Source organism: Cherax quadricarinatus, chromosome 51 (assembly GCF_038502225.1).
Source record: "Cherax quadricarinatus isolate ZL_2023a chromosome 51, ASM3850222v1, whole genome shotgun sequence".
NCBI lineage: Eukaryota > Metazoa > Arthropoda > Malacostraca > Decapoda > Parastacidae > Cherax > Cherax quadricarinatus.
Genome location: NC_091342.1, coordinates 237,117 through 262,517, shown reverse-complemented (window position 1 = coordinate 262,517; position 25,401 = coordinate 237,117). Strand labels below are relative to the sequence as shown.

Below are 25,401 nucleotides of genomic sequence, written 5' to 3'. Positions count from 1 at the left end.
GTATACCCCTGCAGAGGATGGAGGCTTGTCCTGCCTACTACTTGTGATGTCCTTGATGGTCGTGGTTGTGGAGGTAGATACTTGGAATGATGTTTTGGCAAAGATGTTGGAAACATGTTTGGCAATGGAGTTGGTGGGAAGGACTATGTATCTCTTCTCGGCAGTGACTTCTCTGGGTGTGTTGAAGATGTTTAATGCTCGCCGTCTGCAGTCTCTGATGAAGTGACGAGGATAGTGGAGTTTAGAAAATATTTGTTCAATTATAGTGCATTCTTCCTCAAGGAACTCGTTGCTGCAGATTCTGAGTGCACGTAGGAAGAAGCCTATAATTACACCACGTTTGGTTTTGGTGTCGTGGTGAGAGTAGAAGTGGAGAAGATCGTTTTGGTTGGTGGGTTTTCGATAGACTTTAAAACGAAGTTCGTGGTCAGCTTTGCAGAGCAGGACATCAAGGAAAGGAAGAGTGTTGTCGACTTCTTCTTCAAGTGTGAACTGGATTGAAGGTTCGACCTGGTTGAGCTTGTCTTGGAGAGCTTGAACGTTGAAGCGTTTAGGAGTTATGAGGAGAATGTCGTCAACATAACGGAGCCAGGTGACAGACGAAGGAATAATGGTGGAGAAACGTTCGGCTTCTAGATGTTCCATGTATAGGTTCGCCAGGACTGCACTGAGTGGCGAACCCATGGGTAGTCCAAAAGTCTGCTGAAAGAGGTGATTTTCGAAAGAGAAACACGTAAAGCCAACACATAGTTCAACAAGGTCGATGAAATCGCTGGCTGGAATGGGAAGATCAAGTGAATCGTCAATTTTTCTGCGCAAGAGATCGATGGCTTGTGTAGTAGGTACTTTGGTGAATAGGGAAGTCACGTCAAGGCTGGAAAGTTTCTTGTTCCTGATGTTGATGTTGCGAATGCGATTGAGAAGATCACCTGAGTGTTTGAGATGTGCTGGACTGATAGTGCCCAAGAGTTTAGAGAGGTGTTTGGCGAGAATTCCTGAGAGCTGGTGGGGAGCACTGCCTATTCCCGAGGATATGGGCCTCAGTGGGATACCAGGCTTGTGAGTCTTTGGCAGGCCGTACATTCTGGCAGGTCTGGGGTTGCTGGGCATGGTGTGCAGAAGTTTCTTCTCACCACGACACCAAAACCAAACGTGGTGTAATTATAGGCTTCTTCCTACGTGCACTCAGAATCTGCAGCAACGAGTTCCTTGAGGAAGAATGCACTATAATTGAACAAATATTTTCTAAACTCCACTATCCTCGTCACTTCATCAGAGACTGCAGACGGCGAGCATTAAACATCTTCAACACACCCAGAGAAGTCACTGCCGAGAAGAGATACATAGTCCTTCCCACCAACTCCATTGCCAAACATGTTTCCAACATCTTTGCCAAAACATCATTCCAAGTATCTACCTCCACAACCACGACCATCAAGGACATCACAAGTAGTAGGCAGGACAAGCCTCCATCCTCTGCAGGGGTATACATAATCCCTTGTAATGACTGCAACAAGTTATACGTGGGCGAAACATCAAGGGACCTCCAAACACGTATTTCAGAACACCAATACGCAAGCAGGTCTGACGACACAAGGAATGCCTGCGTACAACACCGTAATTCACACAACCACTTGATAAACTACAGAAACTCAAGACTTATCGCCACAGAAGACAACACTCAATACCGAAGAATCCTGGAATCATCACTTATTTCTATATCCGACAACTTCAACCAGAATAGTGGCTTCTATAACATAGCTGAACCACTTGCCAAGAAACTTCTTCATCGCTATCCCACATAAGAACACTGTAGAAGGTCTGCTCACAAACTTGTCCAATCTCCTTTCTAAGCTACCCAAGTTTTTAGACTCTATAACCCCACTCGGTACATCATCAGATGCAGCATTCTTCACCTGACCTCAGCCGGACTATAAATACTCGCGTTCCTTCCACCCCAGGTAGTTCTGTTTGTGACTTGAAAAAGCCCACTGTGTGGGCGAAACGTAGTCAATAAAGGATCACATTATACTGCATTTGTGTTTATATTGCCATTGTGTCGGTATTTTATACCATTTATTTCCATAGCAATTGTACATTAATTCCTTTGTCCCTGATTTTTGAGTATCTATACCTGGCTTCTTCAATGAGCATGTTGTTGGAGTTATTATATGAGTTAAGAGCATTCAGTGATTACATAGAATCAGTAATGATGATAGAGTCAAGCTCAGCGTCATAAGTTAGCTTTAGCGACATTAGGATTGAGATCTAAAAAACAGACATCTATAAAACAGACACCTAAATGACAGACACCTGAAAAAGAACACCTAAAAATGGACAACCTAAAAAACAGACAACGTAAAAAAAATCTAAAATACAGACAACCTGAAAAACAGACAGCCTGAAAAACAACCTAAAAAATACACCTGAAAACAGACACCTAAAAAACACACCTAAAACTGACACCCAAATAACAGTCACCTGAAAAGGAGAGACTTAAAAAATAGAGACCTAAAAAATAGAAACCTAAAAAAATGGAAACCTAAAAAACAGAAACCTGTAAAATAGACACCTCAAAAACACACCTAACAAAAGACACCTAAATAACAGACACCTAAATAACAGACACCTAAATAACAGACACCTAAATACCAGACACCTAAATACCAGACACCTAAATACCAGACACCTAAATACCAGACACCTAAATACCAGACACCTAAATAATAGATGCCTGAAAAACAGACAACCTAAAAAAACAGAACCTAAAAAAGACAACCTAAAAAGCACACCCTAAAATACAGACAACCCAAAAACAGATAACCTGAAAAACAGCCTAAAAACAGACACCTAAAAACAGACACCTAAAAACAGACACCTAAAAACAGACACCTAAAAACAGACACCTAAAATCGGACACCTAAAATCGGACACCTAAAAACGGTCACCTAAAAATGGACACCTAAAAACGGACACCTAAAAACGGACACCTGAAAACGGACACCTAAAAACGGACACCTAAAAACGGACACCTAAAAACGGACACCTAAAAACGGACACCTAAAAACAGACACCTAAAAACAGACACCTAAAAACAGACATCTAAAAAACACACCTAAAACAGACACCTAAATAACAGACACCTAAATAACAGACACCTGAAAAAGAGACACCTGAAAAAGAGACACCTGAAAAAGAGACACCTAAAAAACAGACAACCTAAAAAAACAATCTGAAAACAGACAATCTGGAAAACGGACAACCTGGAAAACAGGCAACATGAAAAACAGACAACCTGAAAAACAGACAACCTGAAAAACAGAGAACCTGAAAAACAGACAACCTGAAAAACAGACAACCTGAAAAACAGACAACCTGAAAAACAGACAACCTGAAAAACAGACAACCTAAAAAACAGACAACCTAAAAACACCCACATACACTTTAACACACACTCACAAAAACACACACAAAAACACACAAAAACACACACAAAAACACACAAAAACACACACAAAAACACATGAAACACGCACACTCACAAAACACACACATGCAAAAAAACACACACAAAATAATGTATTGAGCACTCAGTTGTTATGGGCATTATGAACATTAAGCCCAGGATAATCCAAGAAAATGAAACATTATGACTTACAGACTTTCAAAGATTATTACACCTTGAAGCAATTGTAATAGCATAAGATTCCTTGTATTTACTGGTTTGAGGACCCCAAGATGTAATGGAGCTCTTTATATACTTCACATTTTTGTGATTTTTCTGAGTTTTGAAATACTTTGTTAAAGTGCAGTTTTTGTTATTTGCACACACACTTCTACCTTATATCATGCTTAAAAATACCTGTTTTGTTTTCTGGATGTTTGTACTGTACTGTAGATTTTGACTTTACTATTGTATGTTAAATGTAACATTTCTGAGAATAAATTACAAAAGTTTGGTTTTCTACTGAAGTATTAAGTTAATCTCATTTACATCACATGACATCTATACTTGAAAATTTTACATACTATGTAATTCTTTATTTAACTTAAAACTGAACAACTCTGTAAGTAAGGTGACACAACTTCTGGAATGTGCATGTATATTTTAAACTCCTGAACCACAATTTAGTGCAGTTGTTGCATGTTTGAAAAATTCTTGGTTACACAAGGCAAGAACACTAACATTATATGTTACTACAGCACTTTACTTAGTTGGGATCCTTTAGTTTTGCACTTGGAAATTTGCCATACTGTAAATTTGTTTTGTGTCCTTATACCAATTATATGGGATCCCAGATCCATGACTCGTATAGTATTGCCATTCTGTGCAAACCTGGATCCTGTAACCTTGATTCCCATGTGGTATTAGGAGGCTATCCATGAGCTTGGCTCCTGGATCCAAGAGTAGCTCTCAGACCCTCAACCCTCATATATGTTATATGCCTGTTACATGGCTCAATTTTACTGCAGCTTAACTAAAATGGCATTGAATGGTACTGTAAGCTTTTTGCAGAGCATGTCCTTTGTTAATACTGAGGGAGTGCATCAGAATTTCACTGCCTAACCTCAGCTTATGATTATATCATGGTGTACCTAACCTATCAAGTGAAATATGCATTTGGTTGATGGCTGTTTTATCACAGATCTAGTATTCAAGAAAATTAGAATAACTACCTCTCAAGTACAGTACTAACCCACTTTAACTGATGTATGCTAATAAATGGAATAAGGTGAGCTAATTATTTGAGAGGCTAAAAGTAGAACCACAATTGACAGTAATAGAGAGTGGACTAACATCAAGGTAGTGATAATGCATCTAGCGAACAGGGGACTGACATGAGTATCACGTCTCCCGCCAGGATGCGCACTCCTAGTCCTGATAATGTTAGCAGGACCTCCCACACCATGACCCTCAATGAATCTGCTTCCTACTTGATTGAGAAGTTGATGATGAACACCCCAGAAACTCAGAGGTACGATTTAATGCTCACCCAAGCTAAAATAATAATAAGACTGCTCGGCATATGCTCCCTACTGCAAATGCAAGAATAATGCTGTAAAAAACTTCAATCACTGACGAGTATTACTCAAGCTTTGCTCTTAGCTATTCAGAAGTTAAGTTTTTGCTTGCCGGTAGATGTAGATGTTAAAGTACATTCAGGAATTCCTCAAGATGATTTGGTTGGTCATTTTTAGTATATAGCCATTTATAACAGATACAGGTAGCTAATTAGTCATCATATTTTGTAGCCAGTAGTCCTTAAGATATATGATTTGTTTTAAATGGAGTGTTATTTTAATTAATAAATGCATATTTGTTGTATTTAATGCTTAGGGTATTGATTATATACATATACAAAAATATGAATTTTAATATTGATTGTTTATCGTATCTTTATCGCAACTATGGTTACAAAAATTGAAGTGTAACTAATGTAAGTTAAGTATGAAACTGTACCAAATTGTAATCTGTAAACAAATCTTAAGCCCTTTAAGTTGCTCTTTTAATACAGTCAATTTGTATCAGGATTTGGCAAACACGTTTGTAAATCATTAGCAGACAGAGGGCCATGATGTTTATAAAAATATGAAGAAAGACTTTAAAAAGATTCAATGAGTATACAAAACTGTGTCCTTATATTCAATAATTGAGTTGCTGCAAAAGTGATAGTGTTAACCCTTTCAGGGTCCGTCCCGTAGATCTACGGCTTCACGTTCAGGGTCCAAACCGTAGATCTATGCCAAAATTCTAGCGGCGTCAAATTTAGCGCGAAAACGCACATAGGCCTACATGTGAAAGAACGGGTCTGCGTGGTGGGTGTGTGACGTAAACAAAAATTCTAGGCGCCTGCATAGCATTGTGGGAACGCTGGCTCAGTTACCTTTGTTCACCATGCCTCGTCGCAAGGCAGCTCTCACTCCAAGGAAAATTGGGACTCTTCTCTTCCTATCTGATAGTTCTGACTCTGATGGAAGTGGAAATGAAGACGAATTCTTTGGCTTTGATCAGTTAGTGACCGAAAGGAATGACCAGGATATCGATAATAGTGCAGAAAACCCTGACGATCCTCAACCTTCTACCTCTGGTGTGGGCACTCCTCAGTCACGGTCAGTTGTACCTCATTGCAAGAGAAAACTATGATTTTTGCGTGGCCAGGCCTCTGACTTCAGTAATGATGATGATAGTGACGTGGATTGTGATTTTATTGCTCTTGACGATCATTCGAGTAGTGATAGTGAGGAAACATATTCACCAGTGAAGCGTCAGTATATATGCTGCTGCATGCGCTCGGGTAGTGTACCCTATGCAGTGCCCATTGGAAGGAGTACATCCCGTGGCCCTACACCAGGAATAGACAGTGAAAGTGAGGATGATGTGGCTACACTTGGCATGGATAGACCACAGGCATCAGTAGATGGTGGTAGTGGTGATGGTAGTGCCACGGCCATGCGTGACTCACCAGCCCAGGCTGGGACCCACGCTGCTGACTCTCAGCCACCAGCCCACCACAACCACAACTACCCGCACAACCAGCCTATGACGTCCAGTATCCACCAGCAAACCGTATCTGGGATTGGCAGCAAAATCCCAATGTTTTTCCCAAGCCCCACCACTTTGATGACTCTCAAAGTGGAATTCTACCTACTTGTACCCTTGGAACCACGGCCAATGAACTGGAATTTTTTGAAATATTCTTTGACCAGCCCTTGATGGAAACTATTGTCATGGAAAGTAACAAGTATTTTGAGTACACCATGGCAAATATGATCATATCACCACAGTCAAGACTACACCGGTGGAAAGAGACGACTGTTGCAGAAATGTATTTGCTTTTTGCAACAATAATACTTATGCCTCATGTCTATAAGCATAATATAAAAGCATACTGGTCCACTGATCGGCTAATTTGTACCCCGGTCTTCAGTGAAATCATCCCAGTGAACAGGTTTATCTTACTGTTACGTATGTTGCACTTCTGTGACAAAACCAGGCCTGACAGAAGTGACAGGTTATACAAGATTAGAAATGTTTTTATATATCTCAAAAAAAAAGTTCAATATGTACTTTTATCCATTCAAGAATCTTGTAATTGACGAGTCTTTCATTTTGTTCAAAGGTAGGCTGTCATTCAAGCAGTATATACCGAGCAAGAGGAAACGCTTTGGTATAAAACTATTTGTACTCTGTGAGTGTGACAGTGGCCTGGTATTGGATATTGTTGTATACACTGGATGTAAAACATTGAAAGATACCAAGATGTTATTGGATATCTCAGGTGACATAGTGAGAAGTATGATGGCACTTGATTTTGGTAAGGGGCATACATTATATATCGATAACTGGTACACAAGCCCTTTACCCAGTTATTTCTTGCGAGTGAACAAGACAGATGTGTGTGGCACAGTGCGTTCTAATTGTAAATATATGCCCAGGTTCAACGCAGGTGCTCGTGGTGATGATGTGCAGGTGTTTACTGCCAATGACATCATGGCATTACGGTGGCATGACAAACGAGATGTCACATTATTGACAACCATTCACCGTAATGAAATGCAAGACAGTGGCAAAGTTGATCGAGTGACTAATGAACATTTTCGAAAACCAGTGACAGTGATTGATTATACACAAAACATGCGCTTCGTTGACAAATGTGACATGCAAATTGGCTTTGTTGATTGTGTTTGTAAGAGTTACAAGTGGTACATGAAACTTTTCTTTCATCTCATGGACATTTCAATGCTCAATGCATATAATCTGTACCAAATGAAGACTGGTAACAGACAACCGTATGGTGAATTTTGTTTGTCTGTTGTCAGACAACTCATAATGAAGTACCAGGTAACAACACCTACTATACAACAAGGTCCTCGAATTCCTCAGAATATACCCAAGCGTTTGAGGAGGGAAGGTGATTATTTCATAATACAGCTTCCTGCAACTAAGAAGAAATTTGCTCAAAAGAGATGCATTGTCTGCACAAACAAAACGACGGCAACAAAGACGCAAAGACTCAGTTTATGTGCGAGGAATGTAAGGTACCTCTGTGCATGGTGCCTTGTTTCAAGGAGTTCCACAAGCTTCAGCAGTTCTAAAACCATGTCCAGTGATTGTAAATATGTAAATACATGATAGAACATTAGTATAATACAAGATTTGTGCATGTTTATTGTAATAAACAAAAGTTGTAAACAATAATATGATAATAACTTTAGTGTGGTTATTGTGTTAAATACAGTGAGTTTATATATATACATTATATACAGTATTGGTCTCTCAGGCCCCAAATGTTAGTAGGAAAAGAAAAAATTAAAAAAGAAAAAAAAATATAAAAAACGTTAAGTAAAGTAATGCATGTGTGTGGAAATCATCGATGTTGCCGCCACCCTGTCATTTTGGGTAAACTTCTCGGCACTGTATCTCGGTAAGTACTGATCAGAAATTTTTTTTTGTTGTCTTATTACCTTCACAAAAATATACTCTTTAATTCTGCAAGATTTTTTTTTTTTTTTTTTTTTTTTTTTTTTTTTTTTTTTTTTTTTTTTTCAAAATTTCTTGGACACTGGAGCACCACTTCAGATTTTGGCCTTGGACCCTGAAAGGGTTAACTGCGGAATGGATAGTTATGTTAGATAGGCACTTCTTATATGCTTGTAGATTTAATAGATTGTGTTAGATAGGTGTTTATTATATAGTGGTACACTGTTGAATTATGTAGGGTAGATATTGGTTATGTACTGGTACACTTGATGAGTTGTGTAGGACAGATGTTGGTCATATACTGGTATACTTGATGACTGCCACAATACAAGTGACTCTGGATCTTGCAGCAGAGCTTTTAGTAAATAGCTGTTATTTTTTGTTGTTATATGGTAAGTACATTGTATATAGGGACATGTCTAGGGTTATTATTTCCCTGGTTAACCTAAAGTTTGGGGCCCTAATGACCAATCATTTTAATATTTTTCATAATAAAAATGCAAATCTAGAAATATTCTCTGCTCACTCTCTACATGGATCCAATCTCTCATACATTGACCAAAATTTACTGCTCACAGCTTATCTGAGTGAGCTGAGCATATGATATTGAACTACATGAGGGACTGACCCTGGCTTCAATGGTGGCCACTGAAAGGGTTAAATTTTATTTTTTTAAATTTTGTGTAAAATTGCCAAATTACTGAATTGGCGGGTTTCTTGTATTCACTCATTAGAATGGAAAGGGTACTAGTGACATAACTAAGACTTTGGTCAGATTGAGTGAGAGAATTTGCTTAATATAGGATTCAATCAGCAAAGTTGCCAATTTCTAAAATGCATCCAGATCGCTAACTTTGTGTCTACGTAATTCTGTAAGTTTTCCATTGAATTTTGTATTTTTGGTATTATTACCTTCAGGAAAAGATTCTCAACCATTTCAGAAAAAAATACAGTAGACTGTCGTTTAACACGGTTTTGTTTGGCACGTTTTGGTTATAGGACTATTTAAGAATTGTTGTATATTTTTGTATAACACTTCGTAACATTAACTTAACATGGTTCAGTTTGTGGGAGGGGAAAAAATTTTGATAGCATTGCCCACAGGATACACACTGCTTGACTGTGGGTTAGACCATTGAGTTAACAGGGGAGACCTACCGCCAACCTTTGGCAACCTCCACCACCTCCGCCACCCTACACCACACTCCACCACCCTCACCACCCTTGTCCCAGTCTTCAGTTCATACATGTGTAATACATACCATCCTCTGCTAGGAGTTTATATCTTTTAATGGCCATATCTTAAATCTGCCAAGCAATCATGGCACCCAGTAGGTATACAAGATTTAAGTGTTGCTGAAAGTGGCAAGAAAAGGTTTAAGCGTTTAAGTCTTAGAATTAACGAAGAAAATGGAGATATTAGACAAGAGATAGTCTGTGGCCACGATGAAGTGTCACTTCGTGCACATAAAAACAATGTGGTAAGTATAAGTCTGTGTGATGACTGACTGATTTACTGACTGACTGACTGATTTACTGACTGACTGACTCACTGACTGCCTTGACTCACTGACTTCCTGACTTGATGGACTGGCTGACTGACTGACTGATTTACTGACTTATTGACTTAGTGACAGACTGACTTGACTGATTTAGTAATTTGACTGACTGATTGACTTGACTGATTTACTGACTGACATACTGACTGACTGACTTATAGACTTGACTGACTTATTGACTGACATACTGACTGACTGATTGACTGACTGACTGACTTGACTGAATTACTGTGACTGACTTAAAGTTAGACTTTTTCACTGAAGGGGATCCTGAAATGGTGTCTAGAGCAGCTGATGCCTTACCGTCAGTTGCATAATGTACTGCGGGGTAAATTAGAACAGAAATCCATTACAGAATTTATGCACACTCCAGTACAGCCATCGACTTCAGTACCAGTACCTCTACCATCCACCTCAGCCCAGTAGGGCCACAGTATAACTCTCCACTCTCCACAATCATCCACAAGCACCAGCACCCACAAATTTAAGGTAAGATATACTATCAATTCTGTTGCATTTGTAATCTTAAGCAATAAAAACAACATAATACATCACGACAGTGAACTACAATTACATATTCACTTTATTTTTGTAAGATGTGGAGGTCTAAAAAAAGTTGTTTGACTTTTTTGGGGCTCCCAGGAGTGTAAGCCTATTTTTCCCATGAGTTCTTCAGTTTGTCTAACATGGTTTTAACTAAAATGGAGTTTTCAGGAACATAACTACTATGTTCATTGATGGTCTACTGTATATATATTTTTTTAAATGTGGACAATATGAGCACTTTTAATTTCATGGGTATGGAAAGTGTAAGGGTTAAAAGACTGTCCTTCACAATATATATATATAGTATTGTCATTAAGGTTATTAACCCTTTCACTGTTGGTGCTGTAGTACTATGGCTTATGAGCCAGTGTTGGTGCCGTATTACTACACCAAAATTCTAGTGGCTTCATATCTAACGGGAAAAAGCTGGTGGGCCTGCATGTGAGAGAATGGGTCTGCTTGCTCAGTGTGCACAGTATAAAAAAAAATTGGGGAGCCAGTGGTGCATTGTGGGAATGCCATTTCAGTATGCCTTATTCACTATGCCTTGCGGTAAGAAACTCCTCACTCCCTGGTGAATTGGGACTCTTCACAAGTGACAGTTCTAACACGGATGAAAGTGTCAATGAAGATTAATTTTATGGTTTTAAGGAGTTTGTGACTGAAAGCAATGCCCAGGATGCCGGAAATAGTGCTGAAAACCCAGACGATCCTCAACCTTCCACCTCAGGTGCTGGCCCGTTTTGTTCATGTTCAATTGTAGCAGAACGAAAGAGGAAACTCATATTTTTCCATGTCCGAGACTCAGATGTGAGCAGTGTTGATGATAATGATAGTGATTGGGATTTACAAGTGCTTGATGACAATTCCAGTAGCGACAGTGAAGAGAAATATTCTCCAGTGAAGCGTCAGTATATATGACGCTACATGTGTTCTGGTATGTGCCATATGCTATTCCAAGGGGCAGGAGTACATCTTGGAGTACATCCCGTGGCCCTACACCAGGAACAGATAGTGAAAATGACAATGATATTGTTACAATTGGGATGGATAATATGCATGCAGCATCAGGTGGTGGTGGTGGTGCCATGCACCATGAGGCACCAGCAGCAGCCCATACTGGTAAACATGTCGCTGACTCAGCACATCCACAACAAAAGCCACCTTCCCCCACCCACGCACCACAACAGCTTGTACAACCACAGCCTGCACAACCACAACCTGCACAACCACAGCCTGCACAACCACAACCACCTGTCAATGTCCAGTGCCCACCAGCAGACTGCATCTGGGACTGGCAGGGGAGTGCCAATTTTGATCCCAATCCCCATCACTTTGGTGAAACTCAAAGTGGAATACGGCCACCTTGTACACTTGATAACAATGCCACTGAACTACAGTGTTTTGAGTTATTCTTTGATGACCCCCTGATGGAAATTTTTGTCAGGGAAAGCAACACATACTTCGAATACACCATGGCAAACACAATTACTTCACCAAAACCACATCTACACCAGTGGAAGGAGACAACTGTGGCTCAGATGTATCTGTTCTTTGCTACAATAATGCTTATGCCACATATGTATAAGCACACTGTCACATCATACTGGTCTACAGACTGCCTGATTTCAACCCCAGTTTTCAGTGACATAATTCCTGTGAATTGATTTCTGCTACTGTTACATATGCTACACTTTTCAGCAAAACAAGGCCTGACATGTATCTGAAATGAAACAAAAGTTCTGTATGTATTTTTATCCCTTTAGGAAGCTTGTTATTGATGAGTCTTTGATTCTGTTCAGAGGTAGACTGTTGTTCAAACAGTATATACCAAACAAGAGGAAATGCTTTGGTATAAAATTGTTTGTACTTTGTGATTGCTACAGTGGTTCTGTATTGGATATAATTGTGTACACTGGAAGTAATGCATTGCAAGATACCAGGAAGTTATTGGGTATCTCTGGTGATGTGGTTAGAACAATGATGGAACCATATCTTGGTAAGGGGCATATATTATATACTGATAACTGGTACACAAGCCCTTTGCTCAGTGATTTCTTGCGAATGAATATGACAAACGTGTGGCACAGTGTGCAAATCGTAAGCATATGCCCAGGTTCGACACAGGCACTCACAGAGGTGTGGTGCAGGTGTTTGCTGCCAGTGACATCATGGCATTTCGGTGACATAAACGAGATGTCATATTATTGACATCAATTCACCGAAATAAAATGACAGATGGTGGCAGGCAAGAATAGAGAGACCAAGGAACCCATTCTAAAACCTGCAGCTGTGATGGACTACACCCTCAATATGCATTCAGTGGACAAATATGACGTGCAAATTGGGTTTGCGGATTATGTTCGCAAGAGTTATAATTTTTATTATTATTATTAACACATCGGCTGATTCCCACCAAGGCAGGGTGGCCCGAAAAAGAAAAACTTTCATCATCATTCACTCCATCACTGTCTTGCCAGAAGGGTGTTTTACACTACAGTTTTTTAACTGCAACATTAACACCCCTCCTTCAGAGTGCAGGCACTGTACTTCCCATCTCCAGGACTCAAGTCCGGCCTGCCAGTTTCCCTGAATCCCTTCATAAATGTTACTTTGCTCACACTCCAACAGCACGTCAAGTATAAAAAACCATTTGTCTCCATTCACTCCTATCAAATACGCTCATGCATGCTTGCTGGAAGTTCAAGCCCCTTGCACACAAAAGCTCCTTTACCCCCTCCCTCCCACCCTTCCTAGGCCAACCCCTACCCTGCCTTCCCTCCACTACAGATTTATACACTCTCGAAGTCATTCTGTTTTGTTCCATTCTCTCTACATGTCCAAACCACCTCAACAAACCCTCCTCAACCCTCTGGATAATAGATTTGGTAACCCCAAACCTCCTAATTTCCAAACCATGAATTCTCTGCATTATATTCACATCACACATTACCCTCAGACATGACATCACTGCCTCCAGCCTTCTCCTCGTTGCAATATTCACCACCCATGCTTCACACCCATACAAGAGTGTTGGTACAACTATACTCTCATACATTCCCCTCTTTTCTTCCACGGACAAAGTTCTTTGTCTCCACAGACTCCTAAGTGCACCACTCACCTTTTTCCCCTCATCAGTTCTATGATTCACCTCATCCTTCATAGACTCATCTGCTGACATGTCCACTCCTAAATTTCTGAATACATTCACCTCCTCCATACTCTCTCCCTCCAATCTGATATCCAATCTTTCATCACCTAATCTTTTTGTTATTCTCATAACCTTACTCTTTCATATATTCACTTTTAATTTTCTCTAAAAAAAAAAAAAAGAGTTATAAGTGGTACATAAAACTTTTTCCATCTTTTCGACATTTCCATTTTCAATGCTTGTAATATGTATAAGTTGAAGACCAAAATCAAACCACCATATGGTGAATTTTGTTGTCTGTCATCAGTCAAATAATATTCAAGTACCAAGTAACAACACCTGCAATAGAAAACCGAAAAGCCTCCCTATCTTCATCAACATTTAACAATTCCTCAAAATATTCCCTCCATCTTCCTGATACCTCTAACTCTCCATTTAATAACTCTCCTCTCCTATTTTTAACTGTCAACTCCATTTGTTCTCTAGGCTTCCTCAGCTTATTAATCTCACTCCAAAACTTTTTCATATTTTCAACAAAATTTGTTGATAACATCTCATCCACTCTATCATTTGCTCTCTTTTTACATTGCTTCACTTCTCTCTTAACCTCTCTTTTTCTCTCCATATACTCTTCCCTCCTTGCATCACTTCTACTTTGCAAAAACCTCTCATATGCTAACTTTTTCTCCCTTACATCCTCATTCCACCAATCGCTCTTCTTCCCTCCCACACCTACTTTCCTGTAACCACAAACTTCTGCTGAACAGCCTAACACTACATTCTTAAACCTACCCCACACATCTTCAACCCCATTGTCTATACTCTCACTAGCCCATCTATCCTCCAGTAGTTGTTTATATCTTACCCTAACTGCCTCCTCTTTTAGTGTATACACCTTCACCTCTCTCTTACTTGCTGCTTCTGTTTTCCTTGTATCCCATCTACCTTCTACCCTCACTAGCTACAACTAGAAAGTGATCTGATGTATCTGTGGCCCCTCTATAAACATATACATCCTGAAGTCTACCTAACAGTCTTTTATCTACCAATACATAGTCCAGCAAACTACTGTCATTACGCCCTACATCATATCTTGTATACTTATCCTCTTTTTCTTAAAATACGTATTACCTATAACTAAACCCCTTTCTATACAAAGTTCAATCAAAGGACTTCTGGCACCCCAAACTTGCCTACCACACCTTCTCTAAATGTTTCTCCTACTTTAGCATTTAGGTCCCCTATCACAATTACTCTCTCACTTGGTTCAAAGGTTCCTATACATTTGCTTAATATCTCCCAAAATCTCTCTTTCTCTCCTCTACACTCCTCTCTTCTTGAGGTGCATATATGCATATTATGACCCACTTTTCACATCTGACCCTTATTTTAACCCTTTTAGGGTCCAAGGCCAAAATCTGAAGTGATGCCCCAATGTCCAAGAAATTTTGAAAAAAAAAAAAAAAAAAATTCTTACAGAATTAAAGATAATATTTTTGTGAAGGTAATAAAACCAAAAAAAATTTTCTGATCAGTACTTATCGAGATACAGCAGCGGGAAGTTGACCCAAAATGACCGGGTGGCGGCAACATCAGTGACTTCCGCAAAATCGCATTTTTTTTTATTTTACATTTTTTATACTTTTTTCTTTTCTTTTCTAATTTTTTCCTTTTTCTAGTAACATTTGTGGCCTGTGAGACCAATATAATGTATATTGTATAAGTGTACACTCTTTGTATTCAACACAATAACTGCACTAATTTGTTTATCATTATATTGCTTACAAAACTTGTTTACAAGTTTATTGTAAACAAAATTATGAAAATATTAGTGCGGTTATTGTGTTGAATACAACGGTACCATATAGTACCATATGGTACAATGGTGCCATAGGGTGCAATGGTACCATATAGTACAATTGTACATATGGTACAATGGTACAATATGGCACAGTGGCACATGATACAATGGTACCATATGGTAGAATATGGTACAATGGCACCATTTGGTACAATGGTACCATATGGTGCAATGGTACCATATGGTGCAATGGTACCATATGGTGCAATGGTACCATATGGTACATTGTACCATAGAGTACAATGATACCATGTGGTGCAATGGTACCATATGGTACATTGTACCATGCAGTACAATGATACCATATGGTTCATTGTATCATATGGTACTATATGGTACTGTTGTATTCAGCACAATAAACACACTAATATTTTCGTCATTATTTTGTTTACAATAATTGTTTACAACAAAAGTATGCAAAAATGTTGTATATTAGTAATGTTCTATTATATATTTACAAATGTACAGGAACTCGACATGTTCCTTGAGGTGGATGACAAAGTGCTTTGTCTCCGAAACTGCGGAGTCAGTAGCTAGCTTGCGTCACCCTCACTCAGTCTTGGCTGGTGTCTTGTGTCGCCAACACCTATTGACCATATGGTACACGGTATCATATGTTACAGGGTACCATATGGTACATTGTACTATATGGTATAGGGTACCATATGGTACATTGTACTATATGGTATAGGGTACCATGCAGTACAGGATAACATATGGTGCAGGGTACCATATGGCACAGGGTACCATATGGTACAGGGTACCATATGGCACAGGGTACCATATGGCACAGGGTACCATATGGCACAGGGTACCATATGGTACAGGGTACCATACAGTACAGGACACCATATGGTACAGATACAGGGATCCCTATGGAAATAAGTCACCTTGACTTTTTTGGGTTATCCTAGGTTTTTATACATATGGTGCTATGTATGATAATCTATGTAATTGTATTTCTGTACACCTGAATAAACTTACTCAAGCGCATGTGGCATCATAAGTAAGTTTATTTAGGTATACACAAATAAAGTTACGTAGCATATCATACATAGCAGCATATGTTTAGAGAACCTAGGATAACCCAAAAAAGTCACAGACTTATTTCAATTAGGGTCCCTATACCATATAGTACAATGTACTATATGGTACATTGTACCATATGATACCATTGTACCATATGATACCATTGTATGACATGGCACCATTGTACCATATGGTGCCATTATACCACATGGCACAATGGTACCATATGGTTCAAAACCATAGAATTCCTCTTCATCTCCACTTCCATCAGTCTTAGAACTGTAAGTTGTGAAGAGGAGAGTCAGAATTCACCCAGAGAGTGAGTGGGGAGTGAGAGCTTCCTTGCCGCCAGGCACATGAACAAAGCTACTTTGCCGGCGTTCCCACAATGCCATGCGGGCGTCCAGATTTTTTCTATAGTGTGCACACTGACCACCCAGACCCATTCTCTCAGATGTAGGCCTACCAGCCTTCTCGCGCTAAATTTGATGCCGCTAGAATTTTGGCGTAGATCTACGGTTTGGACTCTGAACGTAAAGCCATAGATCTACGGGACGGACCCTGAAAGGGTTAATCCACATAATCCTTGAATTTACACATTTATATTCCCTTTTCTCCTTCCATAACTGGTCCTTCAACATTATTGCTACCCTTTTCTTAGCTCTAACTCTCTCAGATACTCCTGACTTAATCCCATTTATTTCTCCCCACAGAAACTCGCCCACCCCCTTCAGCTTCGTTTCACTTAGGGCCAGGACATCCAACTTCTTTTCATTCATAACATCAGCAATCATTTGTTTCTTATTATCCACACTACATCCACGCACATTCAAGCATCCCAGTTTTATAAAGTTTTTCTTCTCATTTTTAGTAAATGTGTACAGGAGAAGGGGTTACTAGCCTATTGCTCCTGGCATTTTAGTCGCCTCATACGACATGCACGGCTTATGGGGGAAAGATTCTTTTCAACTTCCCCATGGACAATAGAGAGAGAAAAAAAAACAAGAACAAGAAATATTAAGAAAAAGAAGAAACACCCTAGATGTGTGTATGTATGTATATGCATGTGCATGCCTGTGTAGTGTGACCTAAGTGTAAGTAGAAGTAGCAAGATATAACTGTTATCCAGCGTGTTTATGAGACAGAAAAAAGACACCAGCACTCCTACCATCATGTAAAACAGTTACAGGTTTCTGTTTCACAGTCACCTGGCAGGATGGTAATACTTCCCTGGGTGGTTGCTATCTACCAACCTACTACCTATTATAGAACAATAGTAATAAACATGTATGTGTATATATATTATAGAACAATAGTAATAAACAACTTTTTTTATTGTTGGTTTGTGTAAACATGTTTTGTAAACATTATAATGATAACAGTATTTGTGTGGTTATTATGCTGCATACAACGAGTAGATATGCGTACATTATGCACTATACTGGTCTTACAGTCCACAAAAGTTACTTGAAAAAATAAAATATTAAAAAATAAAAGAAAAAAGTGGAATAAAGTAAAAATAATATTACCGAGTGAGTGGCAGTCACTGATGTTCTTGTAAGCGGTTCACTTTCTGTCAACTTCATGCCTCTATATCTCGGTAAGCAATGATCGCAAAAAATTTTTTTTTTTTGTTTTAAAGCACACACAAAAATATTCTTAAGATTTTGGTAAGAATTTTTTTTTTTTTTTTTTTTTTCAAATATTTTTTAACAGAGAGCGAGTTTAGAATCAGAAGTCCCGACAATGAAAGGGTTAAGAAACATAAATATTGAACTGAATGATGAAACCACATGCTTCCATTTAGTGAATTAACTTTTTCCCATAATATTTGTCTTTTGTGAAATCCTGTTCCAGATGAGAGTCATTTAGTGAATAAATAATTGCTGATAAAGTGATGTCTTTGGGTAGGGTAGAGCTAGAGTGAAATTGCTAATGGGTACCCAATGTGTGGTGTTATAGCTGATATATGAGTAAGCATGGATCTTTGATAGCATTGCATTTTGTTATATAACAGTAAGGATACCAATATCTCTCCAGTGTTGCTGTCACCACTGAAATGAGAGCCATTAAGGCCAGATCCAGGCATGGGGCATCTTCTTTCCTTGCTCAGTCCATTTCTTTGTTTAAATTTTAGAGATAAGGTATGGGGCAGCCAATCCAAGAAAGTGGCACATACTCAAAGTGAAAGTATGCTTGTATCTCATGCTGAGTTGCAAGTATAGATGTGCCTTAGCTCTGTAAGTTGCTTGACTGCCTTTCTTGTAAGGTTTGACGCACAAGTTTTAATAGACATTGTAGTCATATTTTATCTGCAGGATATCAACTTCATTGCTAGGTTCTAAGACTCTTCCTCTCATTATTACCAATGCATCAAGTATTAACATCTTTTGAGGTTTTCCGGAAGCACATGTAATCTGCCACTGTTTTTCCAGGTTGATATAGTTATGAGCAAGTGACTGGTGTCTTTGGGCATTGATATTTCCAATCTTGAATAAGTAAATGTTAGAATGCAGTCATGTGCTTAGGAATATGACTCTGGGATGAGGTGAAGTAGGTTATTGAAGAAGACTGTCCATAACACTGAACCAAGCATGCTCCCGAGTGACTTAAGTGTCTTATACATGCTGCTTTATTAAGAATTACTCCAGGAGATCAACCTTGATGATAGTAACTCAGATATCGAGTGGAGCCAGAAAATCCTAGTGCTTATGGTTTTTCCAAGAGTTCCAGACTGAATGCACCAATGATGTCCATTGTTGCTACATAGCTGATCTTGATTCACCTGGTTACTGGTGCCACATAGTGAATCCTCCTTTCATTATGTGTACAGTAGGGCCTCACTTATACAGCAGGTTAGGTTCCAGGCTACTGCTGGGAAGCAGACATTGCTGGAAAGCAGAACGCCATTTGTTTCCACTTATAAATGTCAGATAATAAGTTTACACTAATATATAGTTAGCAATAGAACAAGGCATTAAAAACACTAAAAAGTAAAATACACACACAGTACACTTGTTACTTACTTCAAACATTCGCCAATTTAGTCAAAACCTAGGAAGTATGATAACTGATGCACGCATGAACAAAGATCACTTACTACTCTCAGGTGACTTCAATATAAATCTCCTGCAAGACCAGGACCCACACGTTACTGAATTCACAAACACAATGAGTAACTGTATGTTACTACCAACAGTAACAAAACCTACAAGAGTTACAGAGACTAGTGTTTCCCTACTTGACTACATCTGGACCAACACCATATCCACTTTAAAATCAGGCATAATTGTAGATAATACCACAGACCACTACCCTACTTTCCTCATAACAACTCTTGGTAAACTACCCCAAGACACTACTAAAGTCACCTTCAGACTTCACAATGAGGCAGCCATTAATAACTTCACAACAGCAGTAGCAAACATTGATTGGCACACTGAGCTAGAAATCTATACAGATATTGACGAATGTATAAATAATTTTCTAAAAAAGACCCAATACCTCTATAACAAGCACTGCCCTAAAAAAACTAAACATATGACAGCTAAGAGACTGAACAGTCCCTGGCTAACACCCAGCATTCTCAAATCCATAAATACAAAACACCAATATGAAAAACAGTACAGAATGGGTCACATAACCAGAGGCCAAACAAAACGTTACTCATCAATCCTAACCAGCCTGATAAGAAGGGCAAAAAAATTGTATTATGAGAACAGATTATCCAACTTACGAGGTGATATAAAAAAGACCTGGAAAACCCTATCAGAAATTCTGGGAACAAAAAAGATATCACGAAATAGCGAAATAAAATTAGCAAAATCAGATGAACCCCAACTCCCACCAACAGAAACAGCAAACAGACTCAATGATTTCTTCTCCACTATAGGACAAAACCTTGCCAATAAAATCCCAAGCTCAGATACCCCACCAAATGACTACCTCACCGGCAACTACCCAAACACACTGTTCCTAGCTCCGACTAGCCCATACGAAGTCTCCCTTATTATCAACGCACTAAAAAACAAGGCAGGAGATTTAAATACCTTACCACCCTTTATATACAAAAAAGTGTCACAAGTGCTATCACCAATCATTGCAACACTCTTTAACAAATCCATTGAATCCTCCACCTTCCCTACAGTACTCAAAATAGCAAGGGTCACCCCGATCCACAAAGGAGGAGACCAAACAGAGTTGAATAACTATAGGCCAATATCCAACTTACACCCTCTCTCAAAAATCTTCGAAAAATTAATTCATAAACGAATCTACTCCTACCTTATCTCCCAAAACATACTCAACCCCTGCCAATTTGGATTCAGGCCTAATAAAAATACTAATGATGCTATTATACACATGCTAGAACATATATACACTGCAATAGAGAAAAAAGAAGTCCCACTGGGGATCTTCATTGACTTACGTAAAGCTTTTGATACAGTTGATCATGACTTGCTCCACGTAAAATTGTCACACTATGGTATAAGAGGGCACTCCCTCAACTACCTCAAGTCATACCTCAGCAACAGAAGCCAATATGTGTATGCAAAATGGGGCAAACTCTTCTGCGCAACCAATTACAGTTGGTGTCCCACAGGGAAGTGTCTTTGGCCCTCTTCTCTTTCTCCTATACATAAATGACCTTCCAAATGCTTCGCAATTACTCAAACCCACACTATTTGCAGATGACACTACATACGTCTTCTCTCACCCGAGCCCAGTCACGCTAGCCAATACTGTAAATACCGAATTACAGAAAATATCTACCTGGATGAGGACTAACAAACTTACACTAAACAGTGACAAAACCTACTTCATTCAGTTTGGTAACAGAGCTACAGATGTCCCTCTTAACATAATGATAAACGGATCACCTATCACAAAGCTAACAGAGGGAAAATTCTTAGGAATCCACCTTGATAATAGACTCAAATTTCATACACATATACAACAAATTTCTAAGAAAATTTCCAAGACTGTAGGCATACTATCGAAGATACGGTACTATGTTCCACAGTCAGCCCTCCTGGCCCTATATCACTCTCTTATTTACCCCTATCTCACCTATGGAATTTGTGCATGGGGCTCAACAACAATTAACCATCTCAGACCACTAATTACCCAACAAAAGGCTGCAGTTAGAATGATAACAAATTCTCACTACAGGCAGCACACTCCACCAATATTCAATACACTAAACCTACTCACCATACAAAACATCCATACTTATTACTGCACCTATTACATACATAGAACACTTAACTCTGATATTAACCCTCCCCTCAAACATCTCCTTGCCAACCTCAACAGAACACATGACCATAACACAAGGCACAGATCACTCTTTGATGTTCCTCGTGTCCATCTCACACTATGCAAAAACTCAATGTACATAAAAGGCCCTAAAATCTGGAATTCATTACCTGTAAATATAAAAGAAACACTACCTGTTTATAAATTCAAGTCTCTTCTCAAAGATCACTTACTCACCCAAAACCAAATAAATACTGAATAACTGAACCTTATAAATTGTATATCTTAAATGTTTCTCACAATTATATCACATAAATGTTAAACCTAAAACCGAATCTAACTTTATTATTTTTTAAATACACTACCTAACAGAATACTTCATACGACTGAATGTACAACAATGCATGCAACCATATGACCTGTCTTTGTAATACTCACTTGTGCTTTATAGTAATCTGTTTACATTAATGTTTTATCACTGATTTCATCATTGCTTAGTTAATCTTAAGTTAATTTTAAGCCAGCCCGTAATGCTATGCATAGTATAAGTGGCTTTGGCATGCTGCTCTTATCTGTATTTTTTTGTACCTCTGTATGTGTGCTCAAATTGTAAATAAATAAATAAATAAATAAATAAAAAAATATTTGTAGTCTTAATGTAGGGTGAGAAGTGAGTAGTGTTTATTGTAAGAAGTTAGGTGTGGTAGGTATGATAGCCACCCAGGTCACCCCACCCCCACCCCACCCACACGTAATATATTTCGACATTTAAAGAGCCCTAGAGTGATAAAATGCATAGAGTATACTCATTACTTACCTTAAAATATTTGTAGTCTTAATGGTCTTAATGTAGGGTGCAAGGTGAATATAAGGGTAGGTAGGTATCGAAAAGTGTGATAGGTATTGTAACCCCATCTAGCCAACTCACCCACACATTATATAGTAGCCCATCTGGCCATCCCACTCACACATTATATAGTAGCTCATTTGGCCATCCCACTCACACATTATATAGTAGCCCATCTGGCCATCCCACTCACACATTACATAGTAGGCATTTAGCCCTAAACGGTCCAATGTATATGTACGTTCTCTTACCCAGTGCCCTGAATATTTTGAAAAATAAAAAAATAGTTTTTCTTCATTGAAATAAGGAGAAAATTTTTCTAAGTATTATAGGATTAAAATAAAAAAAAATAGGATCAGTACTTAGATATGAGGCTGCAAAGTTGGCATTTAATGCTCACCTGATGGCAACATTGAATCCTGCCACTTACAGAAGTGTTGCTGATATACCATTTTTTCTCATTTTTATATTATTTTATATAATTTTTATGTTCTGATAAATACAATTTATTGTAGTTCTTGTCATTTCATAACCAATCTTTGTTATGACACTAATATTAGGTACTGAAATTGTACTCAGATTGTCACAAACACATTGACAGGTGGACATTTACACCTGCCTTGGACATTTACTATTGTCTAGGAATATATACAAAGTATTTATAGGTCCCAGCAATGTTTTGGATACACGGGAGTATAGAAGAAGTAAAAGGAAGAAGGAAGGAGGAGGAGGAAGAGGGAAGAAGGAAGAAGTTCCCTTGAAGCAATGTGTAAGACAAGTGTCAGTGACAAGCATCCGGGAGGGTAGTGATAAGATGAGATAAGGGATGACATTTGATGGGCGCCAGAGAGGGTGCAGAGATAAGGGGTGACATTTGATGAGCTCGTATCTCTGTCTCTGATTATCTGTCTCTCTGTCTTGTTTCTCTGTCTGCTTGTCTCTTTCCATCTCTGCTTGTCTCTCTTTCTGTCTGAGAGAGAGCCACTGTGAGCTAACAGGTATTCTTATGCATTATATCTACAAGTATAGCACTTCAGATTTTTTAGGTTATCCTAGGTAATTTACACTATGTATAATTGTATTTGTGTGTACCTGTTAGATAGAGACAGATAGACAGAGACAGAAAGAGACAGACACGGATAGATGGAGACAGAGACAGATAGAGACAGAGATAGAGACAGAGTCAGAGACAGAGACAGAGACAGATAGAGACAGAGACAGATAGACAGAGACAGAGAGAGGTAGACAGGGATGGGCAGAGATAGAGATAGATATAGACAGACATAGACAGAAATACAGAGATAGACATACAGAGATAGATAGATAGACCCTAAACTTGGGGTTAACATCACTTTCCTCTTAAAAGGGGGGTGTTAATATGACACTACATCAGTGATCCTTGGTGTTTGCCGCACTGTTTGCTCTAGCTGGCGCTCAATTTAACTGGCGCTCCCACAAGGTATAAAGTGGTCCCAGATTTTTTTAATATGGTGCACACCAAGTGTTAAGACCCATTCTATGCTGACCAAGCATCTCAGAAAAACGTATATATATGTTTGGACCGTTTAGGGGTTAAAGTTCACTAGAGCGTTGAAATGCATGTACAGTGGAACCTCAAAAATCGAATGTATCACATATCGAAAGTTTCGAAAATAGGACCATTTTTTTGGACAAACTGTGTCCCTATTATCGAACGCGCCCCTATTTTCGGACCGCTGGGTATGGGACCTGTCTGCCGGCCCGCTCTGTCCGCGTCCCCGCGCAGGCGCCGTGAGCAGTGTAGCTTTGTTTATGCTTGAGTGAATACTAACCTGCGCTCTCATTCACGCATTTTATGATTATTTCGTTGTGTTTAGTGCTTGTGGGACTGTGAAATAAGCTGCCATGGGCCCAAAGAAACTTGCTAGTGGTATCCCTGTGGTAAAGAAAGTGAGAAACGCCATAGATGTGAAGAAGGAAATAATACAGAAGTATGAGAGTGGTGTGAGACTTGTTGAGCTTGCCAGGATGTATGGGAAAAACAAGTCGACCATCGGTTCTATCCTGTCAAAGAAAGAACAAATCAAGGAAGCTGATGTTGCGAAAGGTGTTAATATAGGGAGTGGATGAGGTGCCTTCTTCAAAGATTAAGGAGATTTGTGCCAAGTGGAATGATATCCAAATGTTTGTGCAGAAGTACCACCCTGAGCAAGCTGAAACAAACCATCTTTGCAACAAGTTCAGTGACAGAACCTTGTCCCATTTTAGGGAAATGTTAAAGAGGTGCCAGAAACAGAGGACTGTGGACAGTTATTTTGTGAGACAGGGGTCCAGTGACTCTCAAGCTGGTCCTTGTGGCATTAAAAGACAAGAGAAGGGAAGTAACCCCAGAGAGGGCTTTACCTGAAGTCCTCATTAGGGGGATTCTCCTTCCAAACACTAACCCCAACTCCCTCTCTCCTCCTCCCTATCTTCCAGATGCCATCACCAGTCTTCAATAAAGGTAAGTAAAAATGTTATTTTATATGTATTACTATACATAATTAAAAACTATAGTACAGTGGACCCCCGCATAACGGACGCCTTGCATAGCGGACAATCCGCATAGCGGACGCTTTGATCGCTAAAATTTTGCCCCGCATAGTGGACAAAAACCCGCTCAGCGGCCTTCGTCCGAGACGCGTCCAA

General features: G+C 39.1%; 1 protein-coding gene across 15 annotated transcripts in view; it reads left to right on the top strand.

Moving 5' to 3' along the window:
- LOC128694611 (nucleolar protein dao-5) overlaps nt 1-25,401 on the top strand; it is a 541,519-nt gene that overhangs the window by 289,130 nt on the left and 226,988 nt on the right. For 14 of the 15 annotated variants that reach the window (XR_011393390.1, XR_011393389.1, XR_011393388.1 and 11 more), the window contains one exon: nt 4,863-4,976. The exons of the other annotated variant lie outside the window; for it this stretch is intronic. Coding sequence is in view for 11 of the 14 variants with exons in the window: in XM_070095641.1 (XP_069951742.1) it covers nt 4,863-4,976 (114 nt within the window). In the remaining 3 variants the exon portion in view is untranslated. The remainder of the gene's footprint in view (nt 1-4,862; nt 4,977-25,401) is intronic. 15 annotated transcript variants of the gene reach the window in all.